Source organism: Cyanistes caeruleus, chromosome 15, assembly GCF_971803275.1.
Source record: "Cyanistes caeruleus chromosome 15, bCyaCae1.hap1.1, whole genome shotgun sequence".
NCBI classification, from domain to species: domain Eukaryota; kingdom Metazoa; phylum Chordata; class Aves; order Passeriformes; family Paridae; genus Cyanistes; species Cyanistes caeruleus.
In genome coordinates this window covers 9,449,377-9,473,587 of record NC_141715.1, presented here as the reverse complement: position 1 = coordinate 9,473,587, position 24,211 = coordinate 9,449,377, and the positions used below count along the sequence as shown (strand labels likewise).

Genomic DNA, 24,211 nt, shown 5'->3' with positions numbered 1-24,211 from the left:
GCAGTTGAGTAGGGCCGGGCTGTGTTCCCGGGCCCGGGGCGGCGCTGCGCCCTCCGCCCGCCGGGGTGCGCCGGCGCGGGCCGCGGCCGGAAGGGGCGGTGCTGCCGGCCGGGCTCTCGCCGTGCGGGCGCGGAATGGCCGCCGCCGTGTAGCGGGAGCGCCGCCGCCATGGGCCGCGAGTCCAGGTGAAGGAGCGGCGGCGCCGCCCGCTCGGGGATCGCGGCGCGCTCGGGGGTCGAGGCGCGGTGAGGTGGCCGTGAGGGGAACAAAGGGTGGCGCGGGCTCTCCCGGCCGGCGGGTGCGCTGAGGCCGCCACGCAGGGCCCGGGCCTGGAGCCGGACCTAAGGACAGGGCCGGGAACTCGGGGCCGAGGGCCCCAGCGCCCCGGCCGAGTTGCCGGGATTCACCGGCACCGACCCTGCGGCTCTCGGAGCACCTCCGGCCTTCGCGGGCTTGTTCCAAAATGCCATTATCAGCCGGATGGGGGATTAACTTGGTTTAGATGTTTTCGCTTGTGCGTTTTGTATTTATGCAGGATTACGTATCTTTTGCTCTCACAGCTGATAAAAAGACTGGTTAGGGATATAACCAGTAGTAATGTGCCCCTGCGCTGCGTGTGTCTCGGGCCGAGCTTGTGCTCCAGAGGATATGGAGCTGCTCACACCTATCAGGCTTTATACCGATTCCGCGATTTGCAAGCGCTATCGGGCATATGCTTCTGTCTCCTAGTTTAATCAGATTTTAACACTAAAGCTGACGAGGCAGTCCCCACATGCAGTTGTACTACACTGTAACAGCTCTCAGGTCCATAACGGAGGGAGGCAGATGACTTGAAATTTTTACAACCATCTTAGGCTCTAATTAGTGATCTAGTGCAGAGGTGGGCACTCTCACAGATCTATCTAAATTAGCTTCAGATGACCCGGGGGCAGCAGTGGGCAATACAGGGCACCATTAGAGCCTCCTGAACTGAAAGCCAAGCTCTGGCACTCCAGTCAGCAGGACTCTGTTGCTTGTTCGGAGTATTGCTTCTCTGCTGAAGATGACAAGGTTCTTCTCTTTGGGCTAAAAATAATGTTAAATGTATTAATTTTCTGTTTTAACATACAAAAAGTTTTAAAAGGGAAGAAATGGTAAGAGAGGTATTAATGGTAATGGGTGGGGGCTGCATGTGCTGGGGTTGGTGTGAAGAAATGTTCCTCACAGTGAGGCTTCTGCAACCTGAAATAATCTTTTTTTGGCTTTATTGCACAGTATAGATGAAAAAAAATTAAAACCAAAAGTAGTTCTCTAAAACTAAAAGAGGAAGTATAGAACAGATCCCTTGGCATTTTTTGATGGAAGATGGAAAATAAATTAAAAATATCAATGCTGACAGACATTCTTTGCAGTCAGTTATCCTGCTGATAGGCAGGATGTGGGTATATACTACTGTACTAACTCCAAGTGCACATGGTACCTAAATATACCACATAACATAGACTAAATATAAATATACTGCTATATTTAGAACTGAACTATTTTAACACTACCATAGAAGTGAAACAGTAGTTGGGGGCCTTAAAGACTTGCCTTCTATGGTTCTTCCTGCTTGTCAAGCATTAATACTGGGCTTATTAGGAGAAAGGCTCTGTTTGTCCTGAGCCACAGGACAGTGAATTATTAAGGGAATTATTCTGGCATGGTAACTGCAAATCTGGATTGGGGGAAGAAGAAATGGTCACAGTCAAGGTTCCTCTCTGACTTCTACAATCAGCTGAAGAATTTCCTAGAAAATTCGTAGCTCTCCTCTGCCCCACAGTGTGGTTGGGATAAGAGCATTAATGAGGGAAGGAAGGGAGACACCCATCTCCATCACACACCCCTCAAGCCTTGCTGCCTTCTGGCAGCTTCTGTTGTGATGTTTGATATTACAGAATTTCTATTGATGTCGGCATGATAATTGACCACAGCTGTGTCACATCCTCAGGGGTTTATGTTTCTTTAATTCCAGTCTGACAGCTTTCCCATTGAGCAGAGGTATATTTTATTTACCTTACATAGGTAAAATTTTATTGTATAAAAAGTAATGAAGAGAGTTTTGTTTGCTTGAAAGATTTTGGGATACCTTCAAAGAGCCTTCAGTTTTTCCTATATACAAAATGGAAATCAGTGGATTTCTGAAAAAGAAATTGTTCTTGATGTTCTGGTGTTCTAATGATGTGCTTATAATAGTACTCTAAAACTAAAAGAAAACTCTGACCAAATAATCCTTCTAATTTCAGTGTTATTAAGAGTGTATATGCATATTATGTATATTATACATATAGTATGTATATTAATCAGTTTGGCAGATGATTACAAAAGTTTAGACATTTAAAAAGTCCATGAAATTCAGATAATGTTTTTTGCTTGCTTGACCACGTGACAAGCACCCTTTAACTGCACATGGTTCTGGTGCTCACCATCTGTGCCCGTGCCCTGCAGGCATTATCGGAAGCGCTCTGCATCCCGGGGCCGCTCCGGGAGCCGTTCCAGGAGTCGTTCCCCATCAGACAAGAGGAAACGTGAGGACAGGCGCTCCAGGAGCCGGGATCGGGATCGCAGACGGGAGAGGTCACGCAGCAGGGACAAGAGAAGGTCTCGCTCACGGGACAGAAAGCGTCAAAGGTATGACATCAGCTCCAGTCAAAGTATCTAAAGGTGCCTGTCCTCTGAGTATTGGAGTTCTCCCATTCCACTTAGTTACTTTGCTGATGTCTTTGATGGATTTTACTATGCTTAAGGCTTTTTGCTTATTAAATGCTTTCTGGCTTGCTGGTGCTGGAGTTTGTAAGTTCTTAGTGGTCTTGATGATTGATGGCTTCCTTCTACAACCTGTTCCTCAATGGAAGACTAAAGTTATACGATGAGCATGTCCTAAGTAAAGACAATTTTGTTGTATGTCAGACGTTCAAGGAGTAGAGAAAGGGAGCGGAGCCGAGAGAGAAGACGATCCCGGAGCCGAGAGAGGAGGCGTTCCAGGAGCAGGAGTAGAGGGAGACGGTCTCGATCCTCCAGTCCAAGCAAGAACAGGAAAACAGAAAACAGGTATTCTTGTGTTCTTGGCTTCAGAAATGTGTAAAAGCTTACTGCAGGTCATTCTCTTTTAAATATATCTCAATAAGGTTTTCAGATACAATTGCAAACAGCATATAATCAGACTGTTGTAAAATGAGTAGGAAGTCTGTAAAGGGTAACAGCAGTCTATACTAGCAGTATACAGACTAAGTAGGATACAGTTAAGTAGTGGTAACACTCTAGAAATCGTGACAAGCTGGGATCACAAAGGCTTTGGTAATAAGTGTATGTATTAGAAAACATAAAAAAGCTTAATGATATTTAATTAGCTAATGGGAATTTTATATTTATTGTCATAAGCTAGCACAAATTTGATTTAGATGCTTTCTTTTAAATTGGAAGCAAGGATAATAAAACCTGTGATAAGTGGGTTTTGTATTCAGTGCAAGTCTACCTATTAAATTTGCATTACATGAGTAGCTTTTCCCAGGGAGAAGAGCTTTTGTCTGTCAGCCAGGACAGTGTGTTTAGGGGGACACTCACATTTCCATGGCAAGATACTAGATCACTTTACCTTTCTCTAGAAATTCTACAAACAGGAATTTGTTCTATCTCTTTTCTAAATGCTGACTTAATGGAAGTGTAAAATAAAGTGCAGAACAACTGGAGTATCAATTGTAAGAGCTCTGAAAATAAAGTCTACAAAGAAATGAGAGAAGTACGTGAATCGGTGGATTGGGTTAGAGTCTACATTACTGGTAGTTAGAGGAAGAGATATTGTCATGGAAAGATTGTCTGGGAAGCAGTGTGTTTTCTGAGGTGTTCAAAAACCTGTCAGGGTGATTATAGTTCTGTTTCTGTCCAACATATATCCTTCCCCTGAGAGAAGCTGTAATGTTCTAATAAACTTTGGATCTTACCTTTCAGATCAAGATCTAAAGAAAAGACAGAAGGTGTGGAGGTTTCCAAAGAAAAGAAAAAAGACAAAGATGACAAAGAGGAAGAGAAGGATAAAGATGCTACTACAAATGCTGTGGCCACTGAGGTAAAGACTTTTAACACTTGTAAATTTAAAAGATAAAAAATTTAAGCCAGGAAGTTTGTGGATGTCCAGTCTCCTATAGCTTGCTTACTCAATAGTTACATGTGTTTAAAGAAGCATAGGCTAAAGCCAGTGGCCATTAATTTTCACTTTTTGGTTGGTTTTTCTCATAGAATTTTGATCAGAACAAACTAGAAGAAGAAATGAGAAAACGAAAAGAAAGAGTGGAGAAATGGAGGGAGGAACAACGCAAGAAGGCAATGGAAAACATAGGAGAGCTAAAAAAAGAAATTGAAGAGATGAAACAGGGGAAAAAATGGAGTTTAGAAGATGATGATGGTATTTAACCTCTTTGAATATAACAGAATACTTTTGTTCCTAGTAATATTTTTATTGCAATTCTTTAAAGCATCTAATTACTCCTCATAATGTGAACCGTAAAATAACAAAGCCTAAATCTGCTCATGGTGTCAAATGGTTTAAGATACATTCTTGATAAACCAGCTGGAGAGATTTGTGTGAAGAAAAATACCATAGTAATAAACAGGGGTGTAATTATTTGGGTGGATAATAATTTGACACATGTAAGGACTTTTGTATTTCCCTGTCTTTTATCCTCATCTATTTCACTCTTACTAGATGATGAAGAGGAAACTGCAGAAGGAGAAAAAGAAGGCAATGAGGTTGAAGATGAGGAGTTAGATCCTTTAGATGCTTATATGGAAGAAGTAAAAGAAGAGGTCAAGAAGTTCAATATGAGAAGTGTGAAAGGTGGAGGTGGGAGTGAAAAGGTAAAATCACATGTCAAAGATTTCTTGCTTTTAAAAGACAAAGATAACTTTGTGTTTTAATAGTAAAATGGTTTGGGAAAAAAATGGGGGAAAGTGCAAAGAAGCAAGAAATTATATGCACTTAATGCGTGTTTGCTTTAACTTTCATTCCCTGATGTTTTTATGAAACTGTTTATTAAGCATTATTCTGATAAAATTTCACTGAGGGAAGAGGGAAATAAAAATGCTTAGCATAATGTATCCAGAAGTACAAATATTCTATATGTTTTTTACAGGATGGGTTTTGTTTTATACAATAATGGTGGTTTTTTACATTTTTTTATAGAAAACTGGACCAACTGTTACCAAGGTGGTAACTGTGGTGACAACCAAAAAGGCAGCTGCTGAGTCAGAAAAGAAGAAAGGGGAACTCATGGAGAATGACCAAGATGCAATGGAGGTAATAGAGATGTTTTGTTCTTGCTTCCTGTGGTTGTGTGTGGTGTTTGGCCTGAGGAGCTGTGAAGGGTGTGGGTATTTTGCTACTCAGGAGGAACAGCCTTGCCTGAGTCACAGTTTCAATACCCTGTAGTCCCTGGAGCTCAGCCACTTCAGGTCATGCTCTGTTCCTGCAGTTCCAGTCTTAGTGGTGCTCCTTCAAAGCTGAGGTGGGGACATCTGTCAGAGCTGTGGCTGCAGTATGACACCAGTCTGATGGCTGGCTGCTTTCTCTTAATTTCCTCTTACTGCTTCTTCTGTATGGCAGTGGTTATTTCTGAATGGGCTGCTAGTTGCTATTGGTAAAGTTGTGAAAGTGACACACAGCATGGTGATTTAATGTTTGGGAGAAACATATGAAAGAATTAGGGGAAGGAACAATTGTGGCTCTAAAGTTGAGAGCAGATCATCAGTTTCAGGTTTAATACCGAAGTACCTGCTGCTTCTGAATAGTTTCACTATAAATGAAAAAAGCCAAACACCTTCATAATTCTTAATCCTAATGTACACAAAAATTGTGATCTCTGCAGTATTCCTCAGAAGAGGAGGAAGTTGATCTTCAGACTGCCCTGACTGGCTATCAGACCAAGCAGAGAAAGCTGCTAGAACCAGTGGATCATGGAAAGATAGAATATGAACCTTTCAGGAAAAACTTCTATGTTGAAGTACCAGAACTAGCTAAAATGACTCAAGAAGGTAAAGACAAATACAACTAGAACATCTTGGGTACTATTGAAGAAAAGAACAGTGGATTTCAGTGTGCTAAGGAACAGCAAATGCTTTGGAATATAAAAAGCATTTGGAGCAACTTGATATAGAAAAGTGTTAAATCAGGTGCATCCCTACTGTTGATAACTTACTATAATTATATATGAGGCTTTGATTGGAACATTAACCCAAGTCCTTTCAACTTCTGTGTTTATGTGTAACAAACAAAAAGCTGTTTTTCTGGGAGTGAAGTTAGTATTTCACGTTAAGAGACAAAGCAAGAGTTTTTTTAATCAGGGTAGTAGAGGAGTGTCAAGTTTGACTCTGTTAAAAGGTAAACTCTGTTTCAGAGGTAAATGTGTACAGGCTGGAGCTGGAGGGAATTACAGTCAAGGGAAAAGGCTGCCCCAAACCAATAAAAACCTGGGTACAATGTGGCATTTCCATGAAGATTCTCACTGCCCTCAAAAAGTAAGCAAGCACTTTATGAATTGTGTCATCTTTGATTTTTCTCTCTGTGTTCTGTCCTGTGTTCATGAGAAGGACCTTTTACTTTGCTGCATAATGCCACATGTCCATGTCTGTAATCATCAGAGTGTTTATCACTCAGTGTTGAATTACTGTTACTAACTATACTCTGCCATTTGTATTGTGCTTTTGCTGCTCGTTTTGATCTGTATTTTTTGAATGGCACTGATATGAATATGTAAAAAAAATTTAGCATAACTTCCTAAAATCTGTTTTCTTTTTAAAATATTTTTTTTTCCTTCTTGAAGACATGGTTATGAAAAGCCTACTCCGATTCAAACCCAGGCTATCCCAGCAATTATGAATGGACGGGATTTGATTGGCATTGCCAAAACAGGAAGTGGCAAAACTATTGCATTTCTTTTGCCAATGTTCAGACACATCATGGATCAGAGAGCATTAGAAGAAGGAGAAGGTCCCATAGGTAAAAATACTGTATTTTCAAAGTTACTGTTTAAATAAATATAACCTAAAGTACTTGCTTTAGATGGGATATCAGTTTTTTTGCTTGGTTATGGGGAGAAGTACGTAGTAATGTTCATTGATAAGTGGCTTTTTTTTTTAATTAAAGATCACCGTGCTCTTTAATGTTGTTTTGTGTTCATTGTGCTACCTCATGTTGTTTCAGGAGCTCTCCCATGTCCACGTATCTGGGAGACCTTACTACTGATTTTTACACTTGGACCAGATTTCCACTCCTTCCTCAGTTATCTTTTCCTTGAAATTACATTCTTAAAAATAGGAAGTGAATTGCTGTAAACATCATTACAAAAGGTTAATTTATATGGTGGAAATTACATCTCTTATATTGCAATGTATGATGAAAATGTTTTGCGTTTCAGCTGTCATTATGACACCTACGCGTGAGTTGGCTTTGCAGATTACCAAGGAGTGCAAGAAATTCTCAAAGACACTTGGGCTTCGAGTTGTCTGTGTTTATGGAGGAACAGGAATCAGTGAACAGGTATGGAAAACACATGCCTGCCTTGTCAAAGAATGCTTGGGGTTTATTAATGTTTCTCATGTAGCAAAATTAGTTGCCTTTTCTTTTCCATTAATCCAGTACATTTGCAGTCTTTGTTACGGATTTTCTCTTTGGGAATCATAGTATTGCAAAAAGCTTTGCCTTAAACAGTGATGATCCTGGAAAGTCTCAGACACGATCCTTAAAAATTTCAGACTGTTTCTCTTTATGTATGTACTGAGCATTAAATTAAAACTGAATTATTAGTGGGTTATAATAGTTTGAAAGTTACTAAGAAGCTATATTTTTCTGAGAGTTCCTCTTAAGAAAAGCCAGAAAATGATAAAATTGGTTTATTGCATTATCAAATAGTGCATCTTGAAGTAACTTAGGAATTAATTTCAAGGTTTTCCATACCTCAGCCCCACTCATTTCTGGAAACAACAGGAGTAACCATCTGTGTGTCTGCTATCACTTGTTCCTGATGTAACACTGACATTTCTTACAGGCTCTTAACTGTAATGAAGTCATATCCTCGTTAAAGCTACTTCACATGGTGGTAACTCAGACTGTCAGGGGTTACTCTTTTTGGAAGCAGAGTTTTCCAAAGTCTTGAAGAAATTGCTAATTAAAATCTTTACATAATTCACACTGTTAGCTGTATTACAGTGTAGGTCGTTTTCTTTTTTGCAAGCTGATATATGTTTAAAAACCCTGAAAGAAATCACAAAGCAAGAACTAATAGATTGTTTACTGTGCTTTGAAATCAGATAGCTGAACTCAAAAGAGGTGCTGAAATTATTGTTTGCACACCTGGACGTATGATTGACATGTTAGCAGCTAACAATGGTGAGTAGAAAACCTTTTCCTTTGGAGAACTTTTTTACATTTGTTGTGTAATTCTAACAAATTCAAAAGATCATGTATTTTGATAAATGGTCTTATGGAATTTTCTTATATCTCTTCAGGCTGCACTATATAGCTGTTAGAATATATAGTACTAATAATATGTTTAAGCATATATTGATTTGACTTTTTTTGGGAGGACAGGAAATACTACATTCTTGAAGAGTTTTTGAGAATGTTAATCATTGCTAAACTTGAAATGTGCTGGTCCAAATTTTTTAACTTGGAGTTATTTAGATAAAGGTTATGTAGCAGTTGCTTATTTTGTCTGCCCATTGACCTGTTATCTGCGTTAGGGTAGCTCAGCAGTTCCCTGCTTTACAAGAGCATCTGACTGCCTTTATCTGTTGGCTTTAAAAAACAGACAAAGAAGCCCTCCCTTAATACCTGTTCAGAAATTAAAGAAGTGACCTTTTATCAAATATTCAGATTGATTAAACTGAGCCACTGCAGCTTTAAGAGGTTTTGTCCTAGTGTAACCATTGCATGCTTGTTAGATAAAGTTTTATTATTAAATTATTCCACATCAAAACCTCTACTAAACTGTTGACATTATTTAACTTCTGTGAAAAAAGTACCTTCAAGACATATAGAACTGGGCTTCCAAGACTTAAATCGTCAAAGGTAGGTGCATTAATGCTGTTCCCAAGTAATTTTACAAAGTTATTATTTGGGGATGAAAGTGTTAAGATGTTAAATAGATACGTAGATATAAGGAATACTTGCTTTGTTCCTTAAGTATGAATTCCGTATCTTAAAAAATGCAGTGCATAATGTCTTAAATAATTTGAGGGTTCAGCTACAATTTGCTGAAGCTGAGAGGACCAAGTTCTTCTGTAGTTTCATAGGCACAAATCTGAGTGATAGTTGTAGAAAATAGAACAAATCTGCTCCATTCAGAGAGCATTTGGCAGTGTCACTCCACAGTTGTGTGGAACTGAATGCTTCCATATTGTTCGAGAGTATGGTTCTAAAATTCTCGAGTTAAATCCTTCTCATTAAAGGGAATCTTGTCACAATTCGGGAAGGGTGCTAGTTAGCCTGTCCATAATAAGTTCAAAATGTTCACAGAAACACAACTTACTTATTTTATTTCAACCTGTCCCAGAGTTTGGGGTGGTTCTTGATTTTAAATTCAGTAGTATTGCTGGGTAGGTTTTAATCTTCATATAGTCATTTTGAAAAGACTGCTTATTCTGTTTTATGCCTATTATTAGCAGTGATCTAGAACTAGTATGGTTACCCTCAATAGTTATTCTTAGTTCCAAGGAAGCATTACAGATTGTGTATAAAGGAATTTCCTGAGGCTGCAGCAGTTAGCACTGGGCTTTGCCTTCCACACATGCGCTGTAATCTCTAATATGTTCTTTTCTAGGTGCCGCTGTCAGATACTGGCTGATGTGGCTCCTTGCTTCAGCTCAGTCTTAGTTTTATGATGTGTTTTGGCGAGGGCAGTTTTCTGAATTTTACAGGTTCTTCTGGCCCTATGATGGTATGCAAGAGAAGAGTTTGGCAAACTAAAAGGGCCTTGTGCATACTTACACATTTCCCAGAATGTATGTGTGATTAAAGTGTGAACATTAAAATTCACTTTTAGTGAATTTTTTTAAAAATTAATTAATGTTTTTGTTAGCCGATAGTGAGACTATATAACATTTTAAAAAAATATTCCTAAGGGAAACTAGATTTCCATTTGATTTTGTTTCCCATGTGTTTTTTCCTCTCCTTTCACAGGTCGGGTGACAAACCTCCGTAGAGTCACTTACGTTGTACTTGATGAAGCTGACAGGATGTTTGACATGGGGTTTGAGCCTCAGGTAATTCATGACATGAGGGACGGTGCCAAAAGATGCTGTTTCTCACATCAAGGATTTTGTAACACTGTTATTGCTACACTGCCTGTGGGTGTTCAAAAGGATGTGCTGCATATGGGCGGCAGTTGAAGCTGACTATTATTCTCACATCTATTACCACATTATTATAGCATCACATTATCTTCATATCTAGTGGAAAGTATCTGTGCCCTTGGCAAGGGATTGGAACTGGATGATCTTAAAGGTCCCTTCCAACCCAAGCCATTCTGTGATTCTATGTTTTGCTTTCAACAAATTCCTGTAGGCTTCGATTTTTCCCTAATACACAGGGTGTTTTACACACTCATTTTGAGTACTTGTGGCCATATTGTATCCTGGTGTACTTCCTTGATACAGGTGTTGTGTTAGTAGTTGTAGTCTGTTTATAATGTGTTTATCTCTTGGCAAGAGATAAAAACAAATGTTGGAAATGCTGCTGAATAATTACTTGCTGAGAGCTTTGGACATCCAGGGCTCTTTCAGTTGTCATGGGCTATACTGTTCTCCAAAACTAGGAAAATTCCTTTTATTTGTTTCTTGAACTATAGGGTTTCTGCTGCATTTCCTAGGAATTTTGGTGAACTGCTGCCGGATTGCATATTGCAACCTCCTTCTGAATCCAGCAAGTTTTGCCTGTCTTCCAATGCCAGCAGCTTGGTGCCAAGAGGAAATCTGTAAAGAATGTTTTGTAGTCTGTGAGGTGCAGATACCACTTGACTTTAAAGACGACAACTTTGTATGCGTGTTGAATTGAGTTACAGCACTTGGATATTAACAGGAAATGTTCTCTCACCACAGGTTATGCGCATTGTAGACAACGTCAGGCCTGACCGTCAGACTGTCATGTTCTCTGCTACTTTTCCCAGAGCTATGGAGGCCCTGGCTCGCAGGATCCTCAGTAAACCTATAGAGGTGCAGGTTGGAGGCAGAAGTGTTGTCTGTTCTGATGTGGAGCAACACGTGGTGAGTATGATACATCTGCCTCACTGATCTTCTCATTTGCTCACAGAAGATTGCTCCCTGCAATGTTGAATATAAACCAATATACCCACAGAGCTTTTCTTTTTAGAAGTTCAGTAGCCTTATTAAAAATTAACTTAGAACAAATCAACACCCTAATCTGCAAATGAGTGTGATTTTTTAAGTTGGTCTGTAGTACTAAGCTGAACAGCTCTTTTACCACTAGCTGTGGGAACAGCCTGAAAAAGCCATCTCCTGTTCACGATTTTTACTTCTGTATGCTCCAGATTTGTTTAATGACTCAAGATACAAATTATATTCTTTCTGCTTGGCTTTTTATGTCTTTTTCCAGATTGTCATAGAAGAGGAGAACAAGTTTCTGAAGTTACTGGAGCTACTGGGACATTATCAGGAGAAAGGATCCGTTATCATATTTGTAGATAAGCAAGAACATGCTGATGGGCTGTTGAAAGATTTAATGAGGGCCTCTTATCCTTGTTTGTCTCTTCATGGAGGTAATCTTCAAATTTAAGGATTTATTTTAACTATATAATAGCTAATAGCTAGGGTGTTGGTATCCAGTATCACTTAGTTCCTGTATAATACCAATTATTACTTCTTCATAAGCAGGTTTTGCTTTGTAGTTGGGGAGGATAGTTGTCTCTTAATTTGAAATAGACATGATAATTTTGTGTAATTACTCCTCATTGTTCTCTGTGAGATGTCATCGGATGCCAGATCTTGTGTCTGTGCAAGAGGGCTGTTACTGAGAGTTAACACCTCTCATTATTGTAGAGTAGTGAGTGCCATTGGGAGAGTATCACATGATATTTTTATTTGAGATTCCACAGTAGCAGCAGCTGTCACTTTACTTTTCTTCTGTCAAATAGTACAGAATGTAAGTAGCAGGAGGAGAAAAATCTCCTTACAATGCTGTCCCATCCCAGTGTATTTTAAAACTTACAGTATTTTTTAGAGCATTTTATGTAAAACGAGTAACTACAAATCAGTGTTCTGGAGGAATGCAGCAGTGGAAGAGGGAAAAATATTCTTGTTCTTCTGAGATTTCTGTTGCCTTTAGAGAACAAAGCCTCCAGATGAGGTCTCAGTTGAAGTACAAAATATAAAATAATATTAAAAAACGTTTTGAGTGTCTTGGTATGGGGAAATCATCTTTTGATAGTTGAAAAACTAAAAGTTATTCTAAATAATAGGGGTTATTTTGGCTAATGTATTTTGCCTTCAAAACTGTGAAAGTATTGAAGTTTTATTTGCTTATGGTTTTGATTGTTTGAAGTTAGAGGGTGTTTTGACCTGTGTACAAATTCTCATGACTTAAAGCAGAACTTTTATAATTAACTGATTTGTCTTGCAGGTATTGATCAGTATGACAGGGACAGCATCATCAATGACTTCAAGAATGGAACCTGCAAACTTCTGGTGGCCACGTCTGTAGCAGCGAGGGGCTTGGATGTGAAGCAGCTGATGCTGGTGGTCAATTACAGCTGTCCCAACCATTATGAGGACTATGTGCACCGAGCAGGCCGCACTGGGCGAGCTGGCAATAAGGTATGTACACTCAGTTACCTGGTTTTGTTAGTGCTGGCATTTTTCCCTTTACTGTTTGATGAAGTTGCTCCAAGGGATAGCTACAGAGGGAGTAGTTTGTTTTGTTGGTGGGAAGAGTGTTTTTAGCAATCTGAAATTCGGCTCTTATGTGTTCTTCGGATGTCTGAGTGTTCTTCTAAATCCCACTTGTGGCTGAAAGGTGGGGTGTTTTTCAGTGTTGGACATGTGCCCTACTAAATTGATAAGATTTTAATTCTTCAAACTTTTAACCATGACAACATTAGTTGGAAGGAGAGATTTCAGTGTTTATTATATTTGGATGGCTACCTCTTTATCAGCTTCCTGGGAAATCACATTATTCATTCTACATTTCCACTAAGAAAGAGTTATTGCATTACTGCCATGGTTACTTTCATTGACCAGAAATCAGCATCTATGTAAGGGTGCTTCAATAAATTTAGAGATAGAGTCTTCAGAGCTTTTTCCTGATTGTCTCTTAAATAAATTTTGACCAGGGATATGCATATACATTCATTACTGAGGATCAGGCACGTTATGCTGGTGATATCATTAAGGCTTTGGAATTGTCTGGGAATCCAATTCCTACTGATTTGGAGAAGCTCTGGGCTGACTTCAAAGACCAACAGAAGGCTGTAAGTAATTCTTTCTTCAGTAGGGGGGGGTTTGTCTATGTTTAATGCCTGTGTATGCATGTGTGTCGAGTTGTCCAGTGTACACACATGGGTCACCTCTCTGGGAACACGTGTGTGCTTGGCTAAGTGTGTCAGTGACCTCAAGATTGGGATCTTGAATTTCATTTAAAGAACTGTTCTTGAGAATTTAAATACTGTCACCTGGTATGTAATAAATACCTATGGCTTGAGGGACACTTTGGCTTTTAACAAAATTTGCATACGAGATAATGAAGCCTTTTTAAAGAATTGGTATGATTATTTCTAGAGCTCATCATCAGAGGATCTCGCTCATGCTGAGAAGAGTGACTTTGGAGTTTTTCTGATTAAAAAAATGGAGGGGTTTTTTTTCTGCATTTGAAGAGCATTTAAAATGTATACTTAGAGACAATCCCAGTAGGGTACTGTCTCTACTGAATTAACACGGGGTTTTTCTTATTACATTTCATTGTGAAATGCAGCTTTTTAAATTTGAGACGCATTATGAATGTGCTAGGATTTGCTTTTTAAAGAACTTCAAAATTATATGTATAATCTTACAGTTATTTTATGACTATCAGAACTAGGATTTGAAACTCCTAAGTATGGTAATATTTTTTTTTTTTGTTTTCAGGAGGGGAAATTGATTAAAAAAAGCAGTGGATTCTCTGGCAAAGGTTTTAAATTTGATGAAACAGAACAGGCTTTGGCTAATGAAAGAAAGAAGCTACAAAAAGCAGCTCTTGGCTTGCAAGATTCAGATGATGAAGATACAGCTGTTGATGTAAGCACTTGGGAATAGGATTTTAAGTTGCTTATGGATTTTCTCGATACATTTGATTTTCTTCCCCAGTAGGTTCCATGATATCTTGCAGAGTGTATGGATGTCTGTTACCTGTGCCCTTTGTTACTGACTGCATGTATTGTTCAAATATAGAGATACAGCTATGAAGATCAAGCTCTAGGAAGATCTTCAGTGTCTCTTTTTGATTTACTGGTATTTTACACTTAATAGGTGTAGTTACATAAAAGTCACATCAATTATTTGGGATATTTATCTTGCATAAATGAAAACTATGGTCCTCAATTGTGAACATATTTTATTTTAAGTGCTTCAAAGACATAGTAACATTTTCTATTTCTAAATCTTACTAGATTCTTTTCTTAATGTTGGATAGATTCCTTTTTGTGATCTTGCAAGTAAACAAAAAAAAAGTCTGTTCAGACTTTTTCCTGATTAGATCATCCTTTTGTTGAGCTGTAGTTTTGGACAGGCTTCTACCATTTATACAAGATTAATTTATTTAAGGACATGTGAACTAAATGCCCCTTAGTGTTTCTTTCTTTATGATGAAAAGATTATATAGTGGTAAATGCAGTGATCATATAATTGTTATTTTCTTTAGATTGATGAACAAATTGAAAGCATGTTCAATTCAAAGAAAAGAGTAAAAGACATGGCAGCACCAGGAACATCAAATGCTCCTACACCATCAGCTGGGAATGCAGAAAAATTGGAAATTGCTAAAAGATTGGCCTTGAGAATCAATGCCCAGAAGAACCTTGGAGCAGAGGCACAAGTCATGGTTCCCTTCCACTTTAAGGTCAGGCTCTTTACAAACCAATTTTATTCTTTTTTAATAGAGGTTGTTCAGTTCTTTGTTCTGTGGCTGCCATTTCATGTTCAGTAACATACTGCATTGTTTGTCTCATTTAGGCTGGGCTAACTCACTTACATAGTATTTGTGAGTGAGCTGATATGTTTATAAGACTTATTACATAACTGTAAATGCTTTGTCTGCCCTGGCAAAGAGTTAATTCATTACTGATAACATTACACAATTAGTTTTGTCAGCTTTGGCAGAGTTGCAGAACATTTTTCTCTATTGAAGCATGAGGTGTACATGTGATGTACAATGTGTTTAGACTGAGCTTAATTGTTCTGGGATGTCCAAAGATATTTTAGGCTGAAAATACAAAAGATGACAAAGATCTTTCCTTTGCAGGTATGAAGGGAGTTGTTGAGAGGAGGGAAGGGAGAAGAAGTCTGGAGAATGTATTTGTTATGTAGATAATCAGATTACATAGAGAGCTTTAATGAAACTCTCACTGGTTTATATAGGACTTTTTTTGGCTACCTTGTTCTCAGTATAGACCTGTACTTTTACAGGATGTGATGCAGCAGGCTACAAATGCTATCCTGAGAGGAGGCACAATTCAAGCTCCTACTGTGTCTGCCAAGACCATTGCAGAGCAACTGGCTGAAAAAATCAATGCCAAGCTCAATTATGTACCCATAGAGAAACAGGAGGAAGAGAAACAGGATGGAGGACAGAATGAATCCTTCAAGAGATATGAAGAAGAGTTAGAGATCAATGACTTCCCACAGGCAAGTAACCATTTTGCTGTAATCAAGTTTAAAGTACCATTATTTAACAAAACCTCTCTTCATACTTACACCAATAAAATATTATCTCTCTATTTCTGATCTTACCTAATTGAAATTACTATGTCAACTGTGATTACTTCTCAGGTTATAAAAATGCTATGCTTTGGACTTATTCCAGAGAGTATCAGAAAAACAAGTATTTGTTATCAGACAAAAACCTCTTCATCCTCTGCCCACTTATCTAATATCCAGATCTCTGACACTGTCTGGCGTTTTTTTTGGAAAGGCTTTACTGTCATGACTGCTCTTTGCCCTTTTTTTAGTACCTTAGTATTTCTGCAGTTCAGAATATTGCTGCTCTGATCTACATAATCTCTTATTTTGAGGATTTATATTTCACAGTATCAAGTACAAATTCCCTATATTTATCTTTGATGTTCTGCCCACACTGGCAGAACTAATGGATTGCCATTTTGTGGTGCTTTTCTCCTTGTTGATCCTTTCATATCCTTCACCTTGCAGACTGCCAGATGGAAAGTTACCTCCAAGGAAGCACTGCAGAGAATCAGTGAATATTCTGAAGCTGCCATTACAATCAGGGGAACTTACTTCCCTCCAGGCAAAGAACCCAAGGAAGGAGAACGAAAGATTTATTTGGCTATAGAAAGTATGTATTCTTTTTATAAATGTTTCTCTTAAAGCTATGAGTCTAGTTTTGTAATTAGACATGGAATTTCTGTAGTCAGTGTTTGGACACTTGACTTAAAGACTCACTTCAGTTACTTTGCAATTGTTTATCTTTATACACTTATCAAATGATCCATGGGAATCACACAGAGGCTTCTCCTCCCTTGCCACTGAACAACAGCTAACATATGAAGTCAGTTTGGAGAAAAACAGAGGAAAAAGAATCAGCACAAAGAGATCTGTGCCAGTGTGAAATAAGGAAGGAAATAGAATTCTGTTTAGGCTGTTAAAGGTGTAAGAAATTGCATCAACTACTATAACAAAAACTTGGTAAATGTCATAATGGTTGAGTTTTTCTCAAGAAGCCTCTAATCCTACATATTTCTGAACAGTATCATTTATGACTGGAATACCTTCCTTAAAAGAGAATACAGTCAAGCTTTGGCATTCTATGCAATAGAGTGTTCTTCACTAAATAGCTGAGGATATTCAGCAAATTTTACTCTGCTTCTGAAAGTGGACAGGATGTAGGCTTCATATACAGAAAGTGTTTAAGATTAAAATGCATATTTTTATCTTCAGGTGCCAATGAACTGGCTGTACAGAAAGCAAAGGCAGAAATCACACGACTTATAAAAGAGGAGCTCATCAGATTGGTGAGTGTAATATCCAGAATACAGGGGGAAAGTGCCTTACTATATGCTTTATGAGATTGACTTCTGCAAATGTTGATGCTCTGGCATAAGGTTTTATTAATATCAGGGACTGGGACCTATAGATCTCAAAACCACTGTTTTATTGAACAGCCTAAAAATCCATGACACTGGTTAATCAGCCAGAACACGGCTGCTGTCAGCCAGCAGATGGAGATAACACATTGACAGAGGTTTTGGAATGAAGACCTCTCAACGAGTTGGGTCCCAATAAATTTCCTAATTTCAACACAATCAGGCAGGGGAGAGGAGAATTATCCCCCTCATTTTGATATTTTAGATGTGTTGATAAATTTAGTTTGCTGTAGCTTTACATCAGACCCAGCTAATAACTAGTGGGACTTCATTGCAATTCATTTATCCATCTTAGCTTTTAACTGTGATTATCTTCTTTATTTGCAGCAAAATTCTTACCAACCTACCAACAAAGGAAGATACAAAGTTCTATGAGCATTTGGAGTTATCTGTCTGCTAGCAGCTGGTGCGTGAAACTTTGTGGCTTCTGTTGTTTTTGCTGTTTACATTGCTTATTGTAAATTAAGAAATTTTTTTATTTCATCTTGCGGACATTTTTTTAACAGAAAATTGATACTTGCTGAAGCATCTTAATTCTCTCCACTGAAGTTATAAGTCTTAAAGCAGATCAGTTTGGGCAGAACATGATTTAATTTAAAAGTGCAGTTTATATACTTTTCATCATAAAGAATATGAAATAAACAGATTTTAATTTTTTTGACAAGTGTACTGTTAAATTAACTAAAGTTTTGTTGGGAAAATGAAAGTTGGGATTTATGTTGGAAATTGTTAGAATGTACCTGCTTCTTATTGTTGAAATGGTTCACACATCAGTTTATACTGGAAAAATTATAAAATACCAAAATAAAGTCAGGATTTTTCTCCTGATCCATAGCATCTCTCTGGCTGGTTCTACACACAGTCATTCTCTGTACAAATGTCCCCCTAAGGTCAGAGAGTCTTGCATCAGAGTAGAGAATTTTATCCAAAAATACTTGAGGTTTTGTTTTAAGATTTTATCCTTCTCATGTCCCAGTTTTTCTTTATCATCCAGGTAGTAGATAACTCTTAGAGGTTGTTGTAAAGTGAAATGTTTTGTAGTATGACAGTAGTTTTCCTGTTTTTTTCTAAATATCAGAATTTTAGGATTTGATTTTTTTTCCTCATTTGGTGACATAAGAATGAAAGTCTGTTTTAGTTTAAAAAGGAATTGTCAGAAAAAAAAAAGGAGAAACCTCTTTTGTAATGAAATACAACTTTGTCACTCTTTTATAATGTTCTTATATATACATTTAATGTGATTGTTCCCCCGGGATTGTCATCTTTATTACTGTTAGGACATGGCTTTAAGTAAAAATGTATAGTGATATTTATGAATGAATTCCACAAATACTATCATTGCAGTCAATAAGCTACTGGGACAGGCAAGACTGATGTTTTTGAGGTCTCATCCCCATAACCAGTAGGATTCATGATGGACTCTACTCCTAAACATTTAACTTGTCTGCTCGTCTGGAGCTGAAGTTGAATTGTCTCGTTCTATCAGCTGCAAGACTTTCAAGATGATGACTTTGAAAAGGACTTTCTTAGAAAGCTTTTCTTACCTGACACATTGAGAAAAAATGTGTCATTTTAAACCAGCTGTGTAACCAGCTTTAACCCTGGTGAAGACAAATCATACAATCAGCATCATGGCTGTAAAAATTCACAACTTCTTTTTCCAAACTTCAGGTAATTTAAGTGACTCTCTGTGTTTGCATTACCACTGTCTGTTACCGTGTCACTGTACCTTATTTGCAGTACAGGGAAGAAGGAAAGGAATGACTATACCAGCTTAACAGTCTACTTTTAGGATAAGAGCACTCCTAATGTAGTACTTGCCAGTATTAATACATAAGAGTAGAGCAGGGAGAAGCAGCACACAAAGTAACACTTCTCAAAACTTAAAACAGAAATCCCAAACTAAAGCTCTGTGATTACATTTAAATACATCAGTTTTCATTCCCTTAAGAACTGGGGTTTGATGTCTTTCCTAAAAATTCTTTGTTGAATTGTCCAACTTTTGGACAGTGTCACTTCCCAGAAGAATGACACATTTTGTATATTTAATGAAGAACACTGTGGAGTTTGGACAGCCTGACAATTTCTTTAAAAATCTTGGTTCAAAATGTTCATACATTGATATCTCCTATAAAAGGCATGATGGAGACATGTTTATTGGATTTCAGAGATGCAAAAATGTATAATCTTTAACTTCCTGGGGGTTTTAAATGCAATGTCAATATTCTTATGTTTTTTTAATTCCAGCAAAAATAAAAGCAATTTCAATGTATGTTTTTCAGAAACTGTCTTTCTGAATAGCTCCTCTGTTTCCTGCATTGCTTTTTTTTTTCTGCACTGCTTCTGTGTTTTTTCCTATGACAGTTAAACCTCACGGTGTTTGGAGAAGGGTGATGTGAAGAGCAGCTTGTATGTTTTGTTTTCATTCTGGAAATGCAATGCAACACAGCCCATACTCAGTTAAGAAAGTCACAGTGAAGGTGTTTGGATATGTGAAAACAGGAGAAAAATGCATAAAAGCCAGGGAAAAGAAGCTCTCAAGTTAACAAATACACAGGAAAATAGTGGAAACAAGATGAGAATAAAAGTTTGGAGAAGATACAATTAATAATGTACACCACTATATGTAGATCTTCACAAGGGTGTCCATGGATATAGACAAGATCTTTATAAATATCATGATTTGGCTGTTTTCCAGGGAATCTACTGTGGTCAGATTCATGTTGCCAGTTGTGGGAAAACACAGGGATGGTGTGGTTTTGTTTTGGTTTGTTTTTAAAATAACTATAAGCAGAGCTTGTTCTGTTACCTGCCCAGGTGATAATGCTACCAGCTTTCAAGGCTGCCTTTATGCTCTCAGTACTTGAATGAACAGTGATGTTTTGGGTAGATAAGTGATACAAGTATTTAGCACTGGATCATGAATGAGTTTTTTCTTGCATTTTACCTAATGTGGTGGTGTCATGGTGCAGCAGGCCCACACCAGGGAGGGGAGGCAGAACGAGACCCCTGCTGCCAGCCCAGCTCCCTCATTCTCCATGCAAGTGACCCACAGAGATTCAAACAACAGTATCCCCCCAACCACCACCATTATGAAGGAATAATGCCCTAGCTAGGAAAACAGGAGACACTAAATACAGTATTTTGTGTGGGGGAAAAAATTCACAGCAAGATAAAAAATGTGTGCTATCACAGTTCAGAATGTTATACTCCCTGAACTATATGGTACATGGTTGCCACCTTTTGTGTAAACAGGCAGCTTAAGGCCTATTTTGCATGCTGAATTTATGGTATAAGCATAAACCCAGACAATGAGTGTAGACCACAGCCAGCATGTTCTGTAGTTGTTCCTGTGCTGGCTCCTTGAGATTTTACTTGTACAATTAAAGTACTGCAATTTAGTTTATGTGTATGTGGCTGGTAATTAAATAAAATATTCAGAAGCTTAAAGTACCATCTGTAGGGGCTTTTCATAGTTGAGTCTTCCAAGTGGAAAAAAAAAATAAAAATTTTAAGCAAAGTTTTTCTGAAATTCTGTAATTTTGGCAGCCAAGTATAAAACAAACACCAAAGGATGGATTTGGGATCTTCCTAAAACAAGAAAAAGAACGCTGGAATTTCAAGGAGTGAGAGAATACTTTGGTGTTTCAGTCCTTCAGGCATGTTTACAGTTTTAAGAAATGGTGGTAACTTCAGCCAAAATAGTGGCAGGGTTACAGGCAGGTACCTGTGGCTGTGAGGATGGAGCCTGTGGAGCTGGTCTGGATTAGTTTTTAGCTTTCTGTCATGGTCATGATGCTACTGATGGTGTGCTGCTGAACACCTCATTTACACGGGCCTGGCTTTGCTGGTGAGGTGGTTCTCAGGGTGAACATCAGTGGCAGGGAGCTACTGAGGGTTGTCCCTGAGCATTAGCACTGGGCCCTGTGTGCGTGCTCTGGCCTCCTCACATGATGCTCCAGGAATGCACTTTCCTTTGATTATTTTCCTTGACCCAGATCTCTTCCAAATATGGTCTCAGCTTTAACAAGTTTGTGTTCTTAGAGCTTGGGCGTTTGCAGAACAAATTCTGGCTTCCAGCTAACTGTGGCTGGCTGTATGGGAGAGTGAAGGCAGAGAGCAACCTAAAAATGCAAAAATAAAAGGGGAACAGCTGGACTCAAAGTTGTCCCAAAATGTACATTTTGTACAATGTTTATACAATGCTAGGCAGGAAGATTTGTTTTCATAATTTTAGCTACAGTGGAAACAATTGTTTTTAAATAAATGACCATTAGTCTGAGTGATTGCCACCCAAACATTACTTCTCTGAGACTTTTCATCTGAAACAGATTTAAATATTTTTCTTTAGTCAAACTAAGAGATATAAGATTGTTAAGCTGACCAGCATAAGCAGAGGTAAATTAATTAACATCTCACATCTAAGTTGTTCTAGTGAGCTAAGAAATAATTAATAACCTACTGCAGAGTGAGTGTATGATTAAGTTACTTTATACTTTGGCCATTCTAAGTATGAAGTTCATCATCACAAACATTTCTCAAAATAATTAATACCACATAGCAACTCTTCTGAAATGAATGGCCAAACAAGTAAAATGTTACACTCAGAGTTAAGACTAAGGATTTTCATTAAAACCTGTATTTCCTCTGCCTGTGCATGTTAGCAAGGAAGTGAATTTGTAGAAATTAACAGCTCAAATAATTCACAGTTAAATAGACCAGGAGGTGGTGGCAGTTCCCATACTGAATTCTGCCTGTTTGCTCAGCATGCTGTGGAGACCAGCCCTGGCAGAAGAAGGAACTTGTGCCTTGCAGCCCATCCTGTCCTTGAAAATGGGGATCCTTTGGTAGGATCTCCAGTGATAGAGGAGGAGAATGGCACTTCGTGGTTTGGATGTGGGAAGGGTCAACATTCCATTGCATCACTTATCTTACTGATAATTAATGTAATCATTTTGTACTAGTAATGAGTCAGTCCTTTAGAGGAAAGAAGAGGAGGAATTGAAAGATTGACAACTGGAAGAACACCTGTGGTTCAGGCCCTTGGAGCTGAGAAAAAGAAGACAGTGGCAGAGAAGTTTATCAGTGTTTGGTCCCTGATGTTATTAGTGCAGATTCACACTAGGACCAGGCCCTATTGCTACCAGATGACAATTAGGAGTTGGCTCAGCTGGTGTGCTGTGCCTGGAGTTTGGTGCAGGACAGTGACACCAACCTGGCCATCACAGGGCCATGGCAAGTTCCAGGTCACACATTTAGATCTTGCTCTGCTCTGCCAGCAACAGCCTCAACAACAGCTGGGTCCAGCTTCACAGCTCGGGATGGATCCTTTCATTGTCTCACATTGCACTTCCACTCCTCTAGGGTGTGATGGCTTCTGTGTTCTGTTAAGACCACAATTTTTGCAGAAATCAGGAGGCTGAGCTCAGCCTGACTTCATCACCTTCCAGATTAAAATATTGAAAAATAACAGGACACCAAAAATGTATTGAACTATTTTTCATTGGCATTTCCAACAGGCGTTTGAACAGCAGAAAGATGAGATTTGTAAATAAACTGAATCATTTGCTAAATTAAGCTAAATAAATGCTGCTTTTCCCTGCTGCTTTCTTATATTGCAAATGAGGATTCCTGCATGCATTAGGAAGAAATGGCAAGAAATATGTATTATCATCTTGGCAGGATGTTTCACAGCAATTTTCAGCCTGAAGAGTTCCAAGTATTGTAGAAATAGAGTATCTTAGTATTGGAGTACAGCAGTCTGCTCCTCAAACAACAGCAGGAGAGGAAAGTATTTTTAAAAGCAGGATTAACTATTTGTGAAAGCTGCAGATCCTTGTTTTCTGGTCCTTTTTGCTTTTATTTTCTAAAACCTCATCTGAATAATACACAATATTTTTCAGGCTTTTTTTGTGTGTCAGTCATTTAAGGACCAATGTGGTCATTCAGACTCCAGACCAAGGGTGCTAATGAAGGGCAGAGTCTGTTACAGTCATTAACAAATGTGGATTAAATAAAAAATGTTGGTCAGAGCCCTCCACCAACTGGACAAAATGTTGAATGGTGAAATGTGCTGGGCACTTAAAATTCATGTTTCTATGGGATCTTTTTGGAAACAGTTGAAGTTGCAATTCCTGCAGTTGTTCCTGTTTGCAGGTATGAAGTTGTGTTTATAAGGAAGTGCTACTGCAAAACTGACATACTGTGTTTCTTCAGAACATAGATGGATGAAACAAAGCAGAATATTTAATAACCAGCAGTCCCACACGGGTGCTGTAAGACACCGATGGTCCATGTCTGTGTGAACAACGGGGGAAATTGCAGCTGTTCCCACTGCAGAGTCAACAGCGGGGAGAACCAACATAATTCATCGTTCCAATAGCCCTGAAGCTGGACTGTTCCGTAATGGACTGCAGCATGTGGTGGAGGTGACATGTGGTGATGCAGTCACCGCCCCTGGAGGTGTTTGAGCCAAGGCTGGATGTGGCACTCAGTGCCATGGTCTGTTCAATGAGGCAGTGTTGGTCACAGGCTGGACTCGGTGACCCCAGAGGTCTTTTCCAATCTAAGTGAGCCTGTGATTCTGTCTGCACTTTTGACACAGAAGACACCACACTCTTCTACCCAAACGGCAGTGACGAAAGCACCAGTAATATTTACCCGCTTCCAGGGATGTGCGCAGCCATGCAGGGTCTCAAATACTCGGAACTTTCGTGTGCGCCCTCACCGCCCTCACCACCCTCACCTCTTTCCGCCCGCCCCACAAAATGGCGGCGGCCGCGCGGCCCCGACCCTCGGCGGCGGGAGGGGCCTCACCGGCCCCGCCCCGCGCGCGCCCC

The 24,211-nt window shown here is 38.9% G+C and overlaps 1 protein-coding gene and 1 long non-coding RNA gene across 3 annotated transcripts; one reads left to right on the top strand and one right to left on the bottom strand.

Annotated features, from left to right (window-relative positions):
* The first annotated feature begins 54 nt into the window (after nucleotides 1-54).
* DDX46 (DEAD-box helicase 46) lies at nucleotides 55-19,657 on the top strand. 2 transcript variants are annotated; one of them, XM_023936061.2, is made up of 24 exons: nucleotides 69-185; nucleotides 2,467-2,649; nucleotides 2,929-3,069; nucleotides 3,967-4,084; nucleotides 4,255-4,420; nucleotides 4,721-4,872; nucleotides 5,198-5,311; nucleotides 5,880-6,045; nucleotides 6,408-6,528; nucleotides 6,834-7,009; nucleotides 7,428-7,549; nucleotides 8,320-8,398; nucleotides 10,190-10,272; nucleotides 11,107-11,271; nucleotides 11,621-11,783; nucleotides 12,644-12,837; nucleotides 13,353-13,490; nucleotides 14,143-14,292; nucleotides 14,915-15,112; nucleotides 15,679-15,897; nucleotides 16,420-16,564; nucleotides 17,167-17,240; nucleotides 17,700-17,778; nucleotides 18,717-19,657. In XM_023936061.2, the coding sequence occupies exons 1-23, from the start codon at nucleotides 169-171 to the stop codon at nucleotides 17,745-17,747; spliced, it is 3,132 nt and encodes a 1,043-aa protein (XP_023791829.1). In that variant the 5' UTR covers nucleotides 69-168; the 3' UTR covers nucleotides 17,748-17,778; nucleotides 18,717-19,657. The 2 variants fall into 2 exon arrangements, with proteins under 2 accessions (XP_023791828.1, XP_023791829.1); XM_023936060.2 differs by having other exon boundaries at nucleotides 55-185; nucleotides 17,700-19,657.
* A 1,236-nt stretch (nucleotides 19,658-20,893) lies between these two features.
* Nucleotides 20,894-24,136, bottom strand: LOC111935610 (uncharacterized). Its single transcript, XR_002867754.2, has 2 exons — nucleotides 22,588-24,136; nucleotides 20,894-21,496 (listed from the first exon to the last, which is right to left on the bottom strand). It is a non-coding gene; the product is annotated as an uncharacterized LOC111935610 (long non-coding RNA).
* Between the last annotated feature and the right edge of the window lie 75 nt (nucleotides 24,137-24,211).

What these genes read in the sequence shown, in the direction of transcription:
- DDX46 (XM_023936060.2), top strand. An exon ending in GAGTTTAGAAGATGATGATG is followed by an intron (nt 4,421 to 4,720) that starts GTATTTAACCTC and finishes CACTCTTACTAG; the next exon opens with ATGATGAAGAGGAAACTGCA. An exon ending in AGAAGGAGAAGGTCCCATAG is followed by an intron (nt 7,010 to 7,427) that starts GTAAAAATACTG and finishes TTTGCGTTTCAG; the next exon opens with CTGTCATTATGACACCTACG.